This window comes from Equus przewalskii, chromosome 21 (genome assembly GCF_037783145.1).
Source record: "Equus przewalskii isolate Varuska chromosome 21, EquPr2, whole genome shotgun sequence".
Lineage (NCBI taxonomy): Eukaryota > Metazoa > Chordata > Mammalia > Perissodactyla > Equidae > Equus > Equus przewalskii.
This window is the reverse complement of record NC_091851.1, coordinates 13,170,009-13,184,376: the sequence shown is the minus strand read 5'-3', so window position 1 is coordinate 13,184,376 and position 14,368 is coordinate 13,170,009. Positions and strand designations below refer to the sequence as shown.

The following is a 14,368-nucleotide window of genomic DNA, read 5'->3' as shown; positions in this document are numbered from 1 at the left end:
GTCTAATGCTGGGGTTCTAGTCGGCCAAGTTTCTGGCTTGAAAATTCTTTCTCTTCCAGGGTCCCCTTAAAGAGGGCCCAGAACGTTCACTGGGAATGGGAAAGGTACCGAGTCCCTTCTCTCCACGTCCCTGCCCCCGGGGTAACCAGGGCTCCTTCTACCTGGAGAAAGGGGAAAGCCGCCCTTCCGATTAAGGTCCTGGCTTTGGGCTGTGGCCACGTGAGACTGATCTCTGCCTCCCCACTACCGAGTGTCCCGACTCAAGGCTCCTGAAAAGAACACATGTGAATCTCAAGATCACTTCTCTCCTGGAATAAAGAATTGCAGAGGTTCATTAAACTTTTCTTTTTCTTGGCACAAAAGCATTTGGCAACTGCCCAAGGAATTCTGGGGTCCTGCAGAATTGAAGTTTACAAACCACTAGAGCAAAGTATTGCTTCAGGATGGCGTTTGAATTCAGCGCTCTAAACCAGACTGTGTCCTGGCTCATTGGATCTGTACCAGGACAGCCCTTCTCCCTCTCTCTGACCCCACCCTGCAGAAGCCAGCTGTCTACCAGCAGAGATTAGTGACAGAAAGTATTGCTACACTAGGGCAGGGAGATGTCATGGGAATCCAGACTTGTCGCTGTCCAGGTCCTTTGGGCTGCCTCCCCAGAGCCAAAACACACTGTCACAGACTCTGACTCCCTCGATGGCCTCTGCTCATGCAGGAGGAGCGCGGCATACTTAAAGCCCACGGTCCACTCTTAAACAAGATGCCCATTAGGGAACCCAATTCCTAGCCTGGTAGAAAGAAAGTAGTTTTCCAAGAATGAAAGAAAACATCGGGCAGCTTTTCCTCCATTCGTTGCTCCAGTTGGAGTTGTACTATGAAAACCGGAGGTGGGTGGCTGGCCTGAATGCCGCAGCGCTGGGGGACAGCTCGAGGGGAGGTTAAGCTTTGGCTTCCCAGCCAGAAGCAGGGAACTCCCGGCAACTCCGCGCAGGTGCTGGAAGCTGTCCAGATGCCCATCACCACGGCGGCTCAACCCTCCCTGCAGAGGTGCCAGAGGCAAAGCTTCTCCCACCCCACCGCATGAGGCAGGGGCAGGGATGTGTTTGCCTCTGGCCCCAGCAGCCACGGAACCATAGCGTCCTGCCTTTAACAGGTGGAGACAGCCCAACTCTAGAACCTCATGGAAGCCCAGACACCTGGCACCCCAAGGCTGCATGGCAAGGCCAGCTGAACACTCACTTCTTGGGAACAAGGTGATGAGTCGATGGGCCCTAAGCCCAGAAGCCTGTAACTATTTCCTGTGCAGTGAGGAAACCACCCCGGAGGCGTAAACATGCTCAAAAGCCATGAGGGTGTGGTCTGTAATGATGGCAAGACATTAATATTAATCCAAGTAGCCAGAAAAAAAACGCATTCATTCTCCCTCTTCATCCCCCAACGCCAAATCCAAGCCGTTTAAAACCCTTTTAAGTGTGGTGGGCATTTCCCGTGAGTGCTCACAAACAATTCACCTCCACACTACAGGCCATTAATCCAGTGGTGTTTATTCAAGCAGTATTCACACTTGCTGTTGAATAACAAGGGAATCAAGGCCCCCAAGACAGGGCTCTCACAGCTCCAGCTTCACAGCAGCCCCACCGTTTGAGAACTTCAGATGAATTTTGTGCCTGAAAAGGCTTTCAGTTCTTCGTCCGTCCGTTGCCCCATCAAGCACGGCCTACTGACCAAACCCCGATGACCAGAACAGACTCAGCGGGGTGGCAAAGGCCCAGCGCAGAGCCGGGCAGAACTACATAAGCTCAGAAGAGGCCACACTGTTCCATGTTTTCATACAAAAAATTTAATAAATATTACTTTTCAAAATTTATTGCCAGGAACAACACATCAAAGATGCATTTTTATGTTCATATAACACTAATAGAACAATACAAAGTATCTTCACGGTCTCAACGGTGAACCAACGAAATTACTGTTTTATAAGCCTTGTTGATCTTAAACTTGGGAAGAGCATTTTGATTTCCTCAAATTAAGGCAGGCAGTATACTCTATGGCAAACCTAAACAGTGATCTTACTGGACATTTTACGGTTCAAGTATTCAACTAGCTTATTAGAATACTCCCTAAATGCAGTAGATAACAAAAATCAAATCTACAAGTGGTTCCGTATTACATACGAATGGTGAAAAGAAATCAGAATTTACAAAATAAGATTGGTGTGCTTCCAACTTCACACGACTTGATATTTTCAATGATACTCAACCACTCACGTTTCGGCTGCGTTAAGTCATAGCTCACCTTGTTCCCTTAAACTGCTGGGTAGCAGATCACCTGCCTGTCTTTTCAAGTCTAAAGCAGAAAAAAAAAAAAAAAAACCTGTTCTAGACTAATTCTCAAACTGCCTCAGTCAGTCCTTAAAACGTGTTTTAAAGTGATGCTAGAGAAGGTGTTTTAAACATCTGACATCGTACAAAAGAAAGATTCCACCAGTATTCCAGGCACGGAAGCCCATCCTATTGTCTTAAAATAAACTATTTTCAAACACCTTAATTTTGGCTTACAGGCAACACGTAATAAGAAAATAAGTTCAAAAAAATAAAGCCATACACTTACAATGCTATCAAAAACCTTCAATTCTAAACACATACATATAAATAAAAAGGAATGATGTTTTAAGGCTCTTGATTATTAAGTTAATAAATCAAATATACACAGTGATTAATAAAAAAAGAATTATTTACATAACTATACAAAAATTCTACTTTTGACACATTTTTCCTCTTTAAATTCTTCATTTTACCAGCAACTGCTGACATCAAGAGTCCCCCCTCCCCCAACAACAAAATACAATAAAAAAAATAAATAATAAACTCATTTGTGATAGTTGCTGTGGTTCTGAGCTGCAAAGGCACTTTCAAATACAGAACTACTTGTACGTCATCATAAAACCAATATACAAAAACAACTCAAGAGTCAATAAATATAAATAAAACTATGATCCTAAGACCGCATCACCATCGGGACATCTGGCAGAAGTGGAGGCTCAAGGCCTGGGGGCCGGGCATTCTCCGGGGAGCCTGATCCAAGATGTGTCGGCTGTGGGAAAGGCGCACCAGTGCACTCTCGACTGGTTTTTGCATAGCTGTGAGATGCAGCACTTGACTTCCCAGCCAACCACAGAAACTACCATTGCCAGTGTAAGCCAGCTTGTCAAAACTTAAATTAACACAGGGTTCTAAGTCAACAACAGCCTCAGACTGGAATAGGACACGACAGTTGAAAGAACTACAAGCCCCGAGTGCCCTCGACTCTACCTAGCGGTGGCGGCAGCACCCACAGGCTGCTATACGATGTACTCCATGCGGTTGAGGCTCTGGGCACTCTCCAGGTCTCTGTTGTCCTGTTTGTTTGTCCAGTTTGGGTGTTTTGCCGGCGTGCCGTTGGGGGGCTTCTCCTCTCTGTCTACCAGCGTGTACGCCGGCTGTTTGGCAAACCGGGCTTTCTGCTGGTGCTTATCCATGTCGTCCTCTTCCACCTCCGAGTTGTGTGTCCTTATTTTTGACATTTTGGAGTTTTTGTTCTCGTAATCCTTGATGGGGACCGTGTTGGCCCCGTGCTTCTCGATGGGGTTTTTGATCTGGTTCAGCTGCTCCCTCACGTTGTTGGTGGTGTTGTCCTCGGAGGCTGAGCGAGCGTGGCTGCTGGGCTTCCGCCGTTTCCGCACGCACCAGTAGAAGGCTGTCACCAGGCAACAGATCCAAGCCACGGTTAAGACGGAGCTCAGCAGAGGAACCAGGAAATCTGCAAGGCAGGCACCAAGCCAATGAACTCTCGGAAGAAAAGCAAAGCAGCCATCCTGGCACAAAAGGGCAACCGTGCTTCTCCTGTCCTTCATCCCTAACACGGGCAAAGGGAACAAGTCCCTTCTCACAACTGCATGTTGTCACTTCACAGCTTGATAACCAAGTGCTGGGACCAGGGCCCTTGGAGACCCTGACACTCTTGTTCCCAGAGAGACTAGGCAGAGCAGCAGCCCCTACAGGCTCCCCAATTCCATGTAGGGAGAGCGGCTGTGGTTCAGTCAAGGGGAGTCTGGCTACTGAGGGGGCTCATTATAGGACCCAGTTTTCAAAATTATCAGAAACCCAATCTGAGTGTGGATAGCTCAAATGCCCCATACAGTTATGTGCCCAATTTCTCACCTAACTACAACAATGACGCGCAAGATTGTCAAAAGGGGAGTCTGGATGTGCTGCAGGGCCATCAAGCTGTCTATCAAACCAGTGTCTCACAGTCCTTAGGACGGTCTGTCCCATGACACCAGAACGCCAAGGGAGGCTTTGCACTGCCAAGAACTCAAGGCTCAGCGATGCTCTGCCCCAGGGCTTGGCGAGGGATCTGGGAACAGTGCCTGTTCTTCAGGGCTGCCTGCCTGTGAGAGCACCACTTATTGGCAGGGGAAAAAGTCAGGGCCACCTCTGCCCATCGCCATAGGATGTTGGTGATATCAGCTGGCCTCAGTTTTCTCAACAGTTAAATGGGGGCCTCAGGAGGGAGTAACTGTCAAGGTAACTCCTCGCGCCTGGTGGTTTTATTGGACGGTGTAATGAGATCCATTCGACAGTCATCACAGAAATCATTGTTCCCACCTGACACCTACCTGTTCTGTTCTTCAGAGGACGCCTCTGAACTCTCACTTCTGCAACCGCAGCAATAAGTGAGCTGTTCCCATCACGTTTACTGACAAGATCTATAATTTTGTCGGTGATTTCCTTGATAGGGTTTCCATCGTCCCGTATGTCTTCAGCAGACTGGAAAAGGAAGAACCGTCAGTCTGGAAGGTCAGGGAACACTCCTCAGCAGCCTTTATTCAAAATTACTGACGACACACATATTGTCAAGCTCTCCTTCAATGTATTTGCTCTATTCCAATACTGGCTAACTGAAGCCTGCTAATTGCCCTACAATCAAATAATTCAGTGTCAGTGGGTCTTCTACTTACAATGGCCACGTGTATTTCATTGTTTGCAGAAGGGGAGGGCTCGCAAGCTATGTAGATTGAATATTCGGCAGAAACATTCTTCAAAATATTCAGATTCCTCAATTCACTGCAAATGTGCTCCGTGGTAAGACCCTAGAACAACAGATAAAAGCCCACACATGTAAGATTCTGGAAGAAAAAAAGACTGATGTTTCCTTGGAAATTAGGCTACATTCAAGCTGCACTTTGCTGTAAGACAGGAATTTAGGCTTAGGAGAACCAGATCCTAGCTTGTGATATCCCTGCCTCAGCACAAGCAGACACACACCACTCCAAGTTGAAAAAGAAGTTGTTCCGTACCGGTGACATCATCTCTTTGTTGAAGGTGAACGTGATATTTGCACAGTTATCCTGGTAGTAGGGGTCAGAAGAACATTTGGTCTTCACCGGCTGGAGACTGGAAGACCGACACTCGCCCACCCCAGTGCAGGGCCGGACGAAACACTGGTCATCCAGGATAGGGATGCAGCTCTGCCCGCTGGGGCACTCACTGTGCCCTTTGTGGAGCAGGCAAGGTCGAGGGCCACACCAGACCTGGAGAGAGGGAGACGGGAGCGGGCAGCTTAGGAGAAAGGCCCACCAGCGATTCCAGAAGACAGGTGACCTGCGCAGCCCCAACGCATACCTTTGAGCAGGCAATCCTCCCGTTCAAGCACTGGCAGGCATTGCAGTCGTCGTCCCACTTGGCCCCATCTGGGATCACACTCCCCATGGTGATGCAAGGTCGTCCTGAAACTGAAAGGTGGAAATGCGTGAACGGAAGGAGTTTCCTTTTCTGTGGCTGGATCTCTCAGTTCTTCACTCCCTCCCTGTTAGGAAATGGTTACACACGTGCCCTTTGCCACATGACAACACAGCTCCTCCCACAAGAGCCAAGTGTACTTCTCTCCCTCCCTGGGTATACGGCCACGTGACCTGCTTTGGCCCATGCAACGCTAGGGAATGGGATGTGAGCAGAGTCTCTCACAGGTGAGCTTAGTCTCTTGCAAGCCTGCCATCTGCCAAAAAAAGAATGTGCCCCAGATGCAGCTGCTGGTCCAGGGACAGCGAGGAGACACACAGAATGGACCCGAGTTCAACTTGCAGCACACAGCACTCTGCCCACCCTGCATGCCCACGAGCGATACGAGTAAATGTGCCACAAGTTCTGGGATGGTTTGTTACATGGTGTAACTTCAGCAACACCTGACTAAAAACAACACCTACCCTGTTTTTAGGGGACCCCTCAAGCTTCTCCTTCTCTAGGTTCCCACTGTATGTGCCGTTTTCTCCCTGAGCACAGGAGCCACTCACAGTCAAATGGTGACTGCTGTGCCTGCTCGCCCCACAGGACACTCGGGCAGCTAGGGCCTGGCCCACGTACCTTCCTGGCACTTGGCACCACTGTGCCCCGGGGGGCAGATGCACCGGTAGCCATTGATCTCATCCACACAGGTCGCCCCAAAGGCACAAGGTGAAGACTGGCATTCGTTGATGTCTAGGAGAAATGGAGTTCAAGTTTAGGCTCCAATGGGAGGCAGCCATGTTTTCCTAAGTTTTTACTGATATAACATGCAGAGAGAAAAGCATATGAGTTGTAAGTATGAATTTTCATCAGGTAACCAGCAGCCAAATAAAGAAACAGCTCAATACTACAAAAGCCTCCACCAGCCACTGGCCCTGAAATCACCACTAGTCTGACTTCTGACAGCTGAGAATCAGCTCAGGAGGCAGCAAATTTTAAGTAAGTCCCCTTTCTTCTGATATACAATCTAGAGCAAGGGCTAGCAAAGTTCTTGAAAGGGTCAGATAGCAAATACTTTAGGATTTGCGGGCCATGTGGTCTTTGTTGACTAATCAAGTCTGTTATCATAGCATGAAAGCAGCCCTAGACAATACATGAACGAATGTGCCAATAAAACTTTATTTACAAAAACAGGCAGGCCAGATTTGGCCCCCGGGCTGAAGTCTGCCCACCCCTGATTTAGAAGCACGAAATAGATACAACACAGCCCCATCTAGTGCTAAAGGCCAATCAGACTTGGGGATCTCAAGTACCAGCAAAATTTCAAATAATCTGGGGACAAGAAAAAATACAATTATTCTACCACCTTTTTTTTAATAAAAGAAAGGGCAGTAAAAAAATAGGAAAAAGCCTCAAAATAAAGAATCAACTTTAAGCTTCCTGAAAAACTGTACCGCCTGCCCCCATTTTCTGTTTTAATCCTTTCACCAGGGCCCGATCAAGCCTTGGGAAACTACAGCCCTTGTCCCTTTCAGTGGTGTTAGCTGTCCTGCGCCAGTGTAGCTGTGGTTAATGTCCACTTGCCCATAATTTCACGTTAGTCATAGGGGAAAAGCACACTCTTTCTTTAGGGCCTCAGAGTAGATCAATCATCAAATTCTGTGGCTGGTGCTCCCTCCCCTAGGATGAGGAGGGCTGCGCCACCCGGGGAAGGACCAGCAAGTACCTGGGAGGATCCAGCCAGAGGCATCTTAGTCCCAGCTGGAGGTAGGAGATTACTCGCCTATCAGGGCTATTTAAAGGGAACCCTGGCCTTCATTGTTTTAAAGATGAAAGGTCTCAAGCTGAGGGGTGGAGTAGGGGAATAAGGCCACTGGGCAAACCAGTGAGGGGCGGTCCTTACTTATTCTGCAGTCAGGCCCAGCAAAACCAGGGGCGCACTCACACCGGTACCAGTTGTCTCCATCCACACATGTGCCACTGTTGTAACTAAGAGGAAAGGAAAGACCATGTCAGTTACGAATGTCTCGATCCCCAAGTCTGGCTGCCAGTTCATCAGAGGCTGCCACGCCAGTTACCATCAAGCAGCTCTCACACTGCCTGGGGAACTTTAAAAATACTGATGCCTGGGTCCCACCCTCAGAGAGTCTAATTTCACAGGCCTCGGCTGCAGCCCGGGCACTGGGACTTAGAAAAGCTCCCCAGGTGATTCTCCTGCACAGCCAGGGTTGAGAATCACCGCTCTAAATGAAGACACAACCTGGCTAATTCAAGTGCAGTGCACGGACCAGCAGGATTGGCATCGCCTGGGAGCTTGTTAGAAAGGCAGGGTCTGCAGCCCCACCCCAGATCTCCTGAATCAGAAGCTGCCTTTTAAACAAGATCCCCCGGTGATGTGCATGCACGTTACAGCCAACAAGTGCCGGCTTAAAAGGTGGTCACACTTACCAGGGGTGAGGACTGCAGTCATTGGTATCTGCAAAGCAAAAAGACAACTTAACAGCGAGGCTTGCAAGAGGGAGAGCAGCCTTAGCCCTAAGTAAAAACACCACTTATTTCCATAACACCCAAATGATAAAGTCACAGTTAACACTAGGCAAAATGTGCTTAAGACCTCGGCTCAATTGGAACCAGGCCTGCACCACACTTTGTTCCATTCTCCGTGGGACACATGTACACAGGAAGAGGCCCTGGTAGGGGCGGGGAGGGGGTGTGAGAATGGGAGGAGGCAGGCTGCTGCTCAGTCCAGAGCTGGGAACCGAGACGCCATCTGTCTCCACTTATCTCCTCGGCGACTTTCTCATGCCCAGGTCAGGGCTGCATCCCATCAAGTCATTAGAACAGACCCAGGTGATGCAGGAGCAGAGATCAAACAGCTCTGCTTCTGGTTTCCATTGCCAGTCCCCGAGGGTGTCAGGATGTGCTCCTGTAGCCCTCGCCGAGTTCAAGGCGGGTGGGAGGACACTCACTCTGAGTACAGATGGGCCCTTCCCAGCCTTCTTTGCAGACACACGTGAAGGACTCGCCGTTGACCACACAGGTGCCCCCATTATGGCAGGGGTTGGGCAGGCAGCTACTGTTTCGGGCTACAAGACAAGAGCAGACAGGATCACTCTCCCTGAGGATTCAAAGAAAGTCTGGAGGGGCAAGAACCAGACCCCAGAAAACAGTCATGGGTGCTCAGGTGGCCACACCCACTGCAAATCCCACCTGGGGCAGAAAGTTACCTATGTTGCAGGTCGTTCCTTCCCAGCCTCCAGGGCACATGCACTTGAAAGCATCCCCTTCGTCGTAACAGGTGCCACCATTGTTGCACGTGGCCTCATCACACTGGCTGTCACCTGGAGGAGCAAGATCTCAGTGTGAGCCCTCAGCCAGCCCCACTCACAGAAGACGGAGAGGAAGGGGTCACCAGGGATGGGACCCCAGTTGGCTGCCACTTACGTGAATGGCAGGTCTTTCCTTTCCAGCCGTTTTTACAGTCACAGTAAAAGTCGTTGACGAGGTCACGACAGGAGCCCCCGTTGTGACAGGGGTTCTGGCTGCAGTCATTAATGTCTAGAATCAAAGAGGAGACACCCAGCTGAAGACGCTTCCAGGACCATTCACAGCACTGAAGAGCCACCTTTCCATCCTGGGCCACCGCTACTCCCTGCTTTCCGTGCCACGTTCCCAGACCAGCTGCACAATCCCAGGACTTAAACACCATCAGGCTCTTCCAGGAGTAAAGGAGCCCGACTCGGTTACTTTTAATGCCAGAAGTGAGGCCAGACAGAGGGACAGGCTTTTGTCACTCCAAGGGAAATTACAATCAAGATGGGCAGAAATTACAACCAAAACAGAAAGATGATTACTTTCCTTGCAAGCAGGGATATTTATCATCCTAATTACACAGTTTGATTCTATAGCTCCTCAGCAGAAGTTTCCCCCGGCTGGCTGTCATCAACATTAACAAACGCAAACGGCACACAAGCAATGCTGTCCCAGGGCAGGAACCGCCGGTCTTGCTTTGCAATTTCCACTAAAAAGAAAGGCTTCCCCTGTGGGTTCTCCCACCACCCCCCCGGCATCCCAGAGCTGTCTGTCCCCAAAAGACCACAGACTCACTGGTTTCACAGTAGGCTCCCTCCCAGCCATCACTACAGATGCACTTGTAGGAGTTGACACCATCAATGCAAGTGCCACCATTTTTACAGGGGTTGCTCTCACAGTCATTAATATCTGTGAAAGGAAGGAAAAAAAAGTAAATAAGGGACAAGTAATGCCATAGCCAGGCACTGTTCTAGAGGCTGCCTCCTGAGAAAATGCACCCAGCACCTCAACATTCTCAACTCCATCAGGACCATTTCTCAAATTCAAAGGGCAGCTTGTCAAGCAGGGGCCTCCATTTTATTTAATGCCCTCACAGTCTAAGCTAGTTGGTGGGAGCGGGGAAGGAAGAAAGCGGGACCACCCAAACTAGTAAGATTCCAGAACATTCTAAAATAAACCGAAGGCTCAGAGGTGTCAGTGACCTCATAAATTAAACACCACTCAGTCTTAGACCCTAGATGTAATGGTAAACCTTCACTGGTCTCAGCTGAAACAATTCAAACTCAAATGTTCCCCGAGCTAGGCAGGTGTAGGGTGGGGGGCACCGTGCCCCGATTCCCCAACCAGGGGTCTTACTTTCATGGCAGTACGTTCCAGTGAAGCCTTTGTTACAGTCACAGGTGAATTTGCCTCCTGACTGACTCTTGCACTTCCCATGGGGACCGCAGACGTTCGAGGAAATATACCGCACCCCTTCAGGCGTGTCGTTGGAGGCCATGGCCACCGTGCAGCTGTCAATCACTAGAAGACACACTGGGGATCAGAGCGTGGCCACCGACCCGTAAGACATGGCGTTTCTCAGCAGAGGGCCTACAACAGGCCTGCTCTCCTGGAGATGGGCACCCGTGGGCCAACGAGGGTAAGAAGTCAAGAAGCCACCTTGGAGGCCAAGACAGGCAAACTGCCGTGTCACACTGTGACAAGCAAAGCTGAAACTGTGGGCAAAGATGAGGTTTTTGTTGTAGTGGTTTTTCTGTGGTTTTTTTTTTTTTTTTTTTTTAAAAAGGGCATTTAAACAGTATGTGTCTGTTTAAATTTAAATGAATTGAAATTAAGTACAACACGAGTCTCCATATAGTTGCCCTTTGTCACACTCTAAATGCTCCACGGCCACACATGCGCACCTGACAGTGCAGATATGGAACATTGCTGCTGCTGCAGAAAGTTCTACTGACAGTGCTGCCCTGAGGAATTTGTCTCAGCGTTGCGAGTGTGCCCACCCCAGAACAAGAATGCTAAATGCGTTTCACATCCTCTCCCACCGGTGGGCCTGTACCGATTGTTTCCATGTGTTCTGGCTCCCCTAAGCAGTCTGGTTAGGGGTTTCAGTCTCCTCACCTGCCCTGCTTCTCAGAGGACCGAGGGGCAGTGACAAATGGGGAAGGAGGAGTGAGCCCTGGAGCCGAGCCAGGAGCCGGGCTGGGAGGGAGTACCTTCACAGGGGGTCGTGCGGCAGTGGTCTTTCAGGTGGGAGCAGTTCTTGCCTTCGTAGTCCTCGGGGCACTTGCAGAAGTAGTCGCTGGCACGGTTGTAGCACTGGGCACCGTTCTGGCAGGGATTGGGCTCGCAATAATCTATGTCCAGCTGGGAGGACCAGGAGCAGGGAAGGGGGAGGGAACAAAGTGAAAAGGGGTGATTCTAACTTCTCTGGGGCAGCAGACACTGGAGTCTGACCCCTTCATCTGCAGGAGTGAGGAGAACTCCCTGCATAAGATACAGTATGTCCTAGAGAGCATCCAGGTAGGCATTTGAAAAAACTGGGCAGAGTGGGCGAGAACTGAGTCGGGGGAACAAAATGGACACAAAGTCAGATGGACAGACTGCTGACACTATGAGGACAATCACTCATCAATCTCCTTCCAGCAGCGCTTGTCTAGCAGAGATCCCTAGTCAATGGGACGTTAACAGATTTCCCAGAGACTCCAGACACACAGTCAGGGGTGGGGGGAGGGGGGTGGAGAAGACTCTGCTGTAAAAACTTGGCCATCGGAAGTTCTAGCACGGCTCACCTGACAGAGGTTTCCAGAGAAACCAGTGGGACACAGACACTGGAATCTGTTGATTTCATTCTGACAGTGACCCCCATTCAAACAGGGGTTGCTGGCGCATTCATCGATGTCTCTCTCACAGTGATCGCCTGCATAGCCAGGTGGACAGATACAGCGATAACCATTAACCAAATCCTGGAAGGGGAGAAGGAGGGGGGAGAAACACATGCTTTTTTTCCTATGAATTCCACAAACACAGAGCTTCAGCGGTTTAGCATGACTGTTGCGGTTCAGCTGATTCACCGAAATAGCCAAATGCCAAGCCTCTCAAAATGTGTGAGAGGAATTTCTACGTGCATGCCTTCAGGATGACTCCCAGGAGGCTGGGCAACGTGAGCCCCAGTGAAACTTCCAGAGACTCACTTTTCACCTGCATTTTTAAATCTCCCGGGACAGAGCTCTCCCAGGGTCACAGAAATCTCAAGATCTGTTGTCAACCATTAAGGTTTTGATTTAAGCAAAGATTTACATACCCGACAGGAGGCGTCATTCTGACACTGGCCAAGGCAGTCATTAATATCTAAAAAATAAACAAGGCATCATATTAAAGAGGCAATGTACAATGAAATTGGGCTTAATTGAAAAGCTTTGTCAGCTCAGGACAGATAAAAGCTTCAAATCAGATTTCCTGTGTGCTTCCCGTGAGATAAAGTTGGGGTGGGTGGGGACCCTCCCCAATTCTTCCAGACTCAGCTCGGGAAACTTCACAGCATTGTTTTTAGCCACCTTATCAGAATATGGCTGTTTTACAGGCTAATGAGCCTGATAAAGTTTATGTTTCCATTTCTGCACTGATCACGCCCTCTCCAAAAACACTCACTCTATAAGGTTTTCCTTTTACCACTGAAGTCTCAGAACTGGAGCCGGCGGACTGACCCACGGGCAAGGGCCCTCAACACCCAAGTTTCACGAAAAGCAAAGTCAAGCCAAAGTCACTCACTTATGTCACAGTTCTGACCCATCCAGCCCGGGAGGCAGTCGCAGTAGTAGCTTGCAATCAGATTCTTACAGGATTTGGCATTTACACACGGTTTGGCCTCGCATTCATTTGCATCTGAAAGAAAATGAGGATGAGCAGGGAGAAATGGAGTTTCACCCCCATCCTATCCCCCCCCAAAAAAGTCACACTAAGTAGTTTGTTGGAAATATGAGACATTTTCATAAGCTGGCTCGATAAGAGACACTAGATTCCCTTTATTTGGAACATCTGATCCCCCTCCCCAGCCATTATCCAATGAGGAATGCTAATTGATCGCTCTCTGGCTGCCAGTTAACGGTTAACAACCAGCCCCCAACGGAACAGCCGAGAGACAGCAGGCATTTCTGTGCGAACCCCAGCGCAGCCTAGTTGCTGGGATCTAAATGTGGCAAAAAGAATGCAGACAGCTCATTCCTCATGCAATCATCCTCGTTTGGAACCTGGCTCAACACTCCTTGGACAGACGAGTGACATGGTTCAAGGAGTCCCACGACTTTCCCACAGGGCCTAAAAGAGCGAGTCCATTTGCATTCAAGGTATTTCTCCCAGGCCTGCTGGCTGGACTCTCGGTAATAAATTACTTCTTACTACGATGGTGTGCAAACACACCACTCATCTTCCTTAACAGCTCTGATTATCAAAGCCAACCTGAGTGCAGGAATTTTCTTACCTAACTGGCACGTTTTGCCAGTCCACTGGGGCGGGCACACACACTTAAATCCGTTAACCAAGTCCTGGCAGGTGCCCCCGTGGGAACAGTTATTTGGAGAGCAGTCATCAATGTCTGTTTGACAAAAAGGGGAAGGGGGTTGGCGGTTTAATCTCAATCCGTATGACAATTAGATAATTTAATACCAACCCTCACATGAGGGGCCTTCACTTAAGAGCCAGACACCTGCTCTAAGTGACGGCTAGGATGACGGTAAGGCCTGATTTTAGCTTTAAATCCCCCACTGCCCCAGTTCATTTAATCCCCAACCTAAGCAGGGAGGGGGAGCCAGCTGGATCCCAGAGCATCAACCCTCTGGTGGCCCGGGACATCAGTGCCTACTCTTTATTTTTAAAGAAAAGTCTCACTGTGGCTCAGAGGTAGCTAAGAAGAGGTAGAGAACTAGCGTTTCTTTACTGGTGGGAAATCTTATTCTTATTTGCTCACAGTTTTCCCAAAATAACACCCACCGCTATCAGACTATAGTGACCTCTTAATTCATTTACTGCCCACTTATGAGGTGCCAGGCTCTCTGAATTCCATCATCAAGTCTTCAGAACCCTAGGAGATGGGAATTGCCACTGTGCCGTTTAAACAGGGCATGTGGAGGTAATGACTTGAGTCCCACATGTGGTGGGCAGGGGCCGCAGTGCCAGCCCAGGCAATCTGACCCCAGAACCCACATCCTTAACCATGCCACGTGGTGCTCTTGGGGTGCTGATGACAGTGGTTCTCAGGCCTGGCTGCACCTCAAAAATCCAAGAGAGCTTGTTAAAGAATA

General features: G+C 49.3%; 1 protein-coding gene across 1 annotated transcript in view; it reads right to left on the bottom strand.

Moving 5' to 3' along the window:
- Positions 1–1,520: 1,520 nt before the first annotated feature.
- Positions 1,521–14,368, bottom strand: part of JAG1 (jagged canonical Notch ligand 1) — a 35,411-nt gene continuing 22,563 nt past the window's right edge. Inside the window, exons 9-26 of the mRNA XM_070588823.1 lie at positions 13,549–13,662; positions 12,840–12,953; positions 12,373–12,419; positions 11,861–12,034; positions 11,285–11,435; positions 10,428–10,592; positions 9,867–9,980; positions 9,204–9,317; positions 8,987–9,100; positions 8,729–8,845; positions 8,208–8,235; positions 7,663–7,748; positions 6,399–6,512; positions 5,661–5,770; positions 5,336–5,569; positions 4,997–5,128; positions 4,655–4,805; positions 1,521–3,795 (exon numbers count right to left, since the gene is read on the bottom strand). Coding sequence (XP_070444924.1) covers positions 3,338–3,795; positions 4,655–4,805; positions 4,997–5,128; positions 5,336–5,569; positions 5,661–5,770; positions 6,399–6,512; positions 7,663–7,748; positions 8,208–8,235; positions 8,729–8,845; positions 8,987–9,100; positions 9,204–9,317; positions 9,867–9,980; positions 10,428–10,592; positions 11,285–11,435; positions 11,861–12,034; positions 12,373–12,419; positions 12,840–12,953; positions 13,549–13,662 — 2,537 coding nt within the window. The 3' untranslated portion in view covers positions 1,521–3,337. The remainder of the gene's footprint in view (positions 3,796–4,654; positions 4,806–4,996; positions 5,129–5,335; positions 5,570–5,660; positions 5,771–6,398; positions 6,513–7,662; positions 7,749–8,207; positions 8,236–8,728; positions 8,846–8,986; positions 9,101–9,203; positions 9,318–9,866; positions 9,981–10,427; positions 10,593–11,284; positions 11,436–11,860; positions 12,035–12,372; positions 12,420–12,839; positions 12,954–13,548; positions 13,663–14,368) is intronic.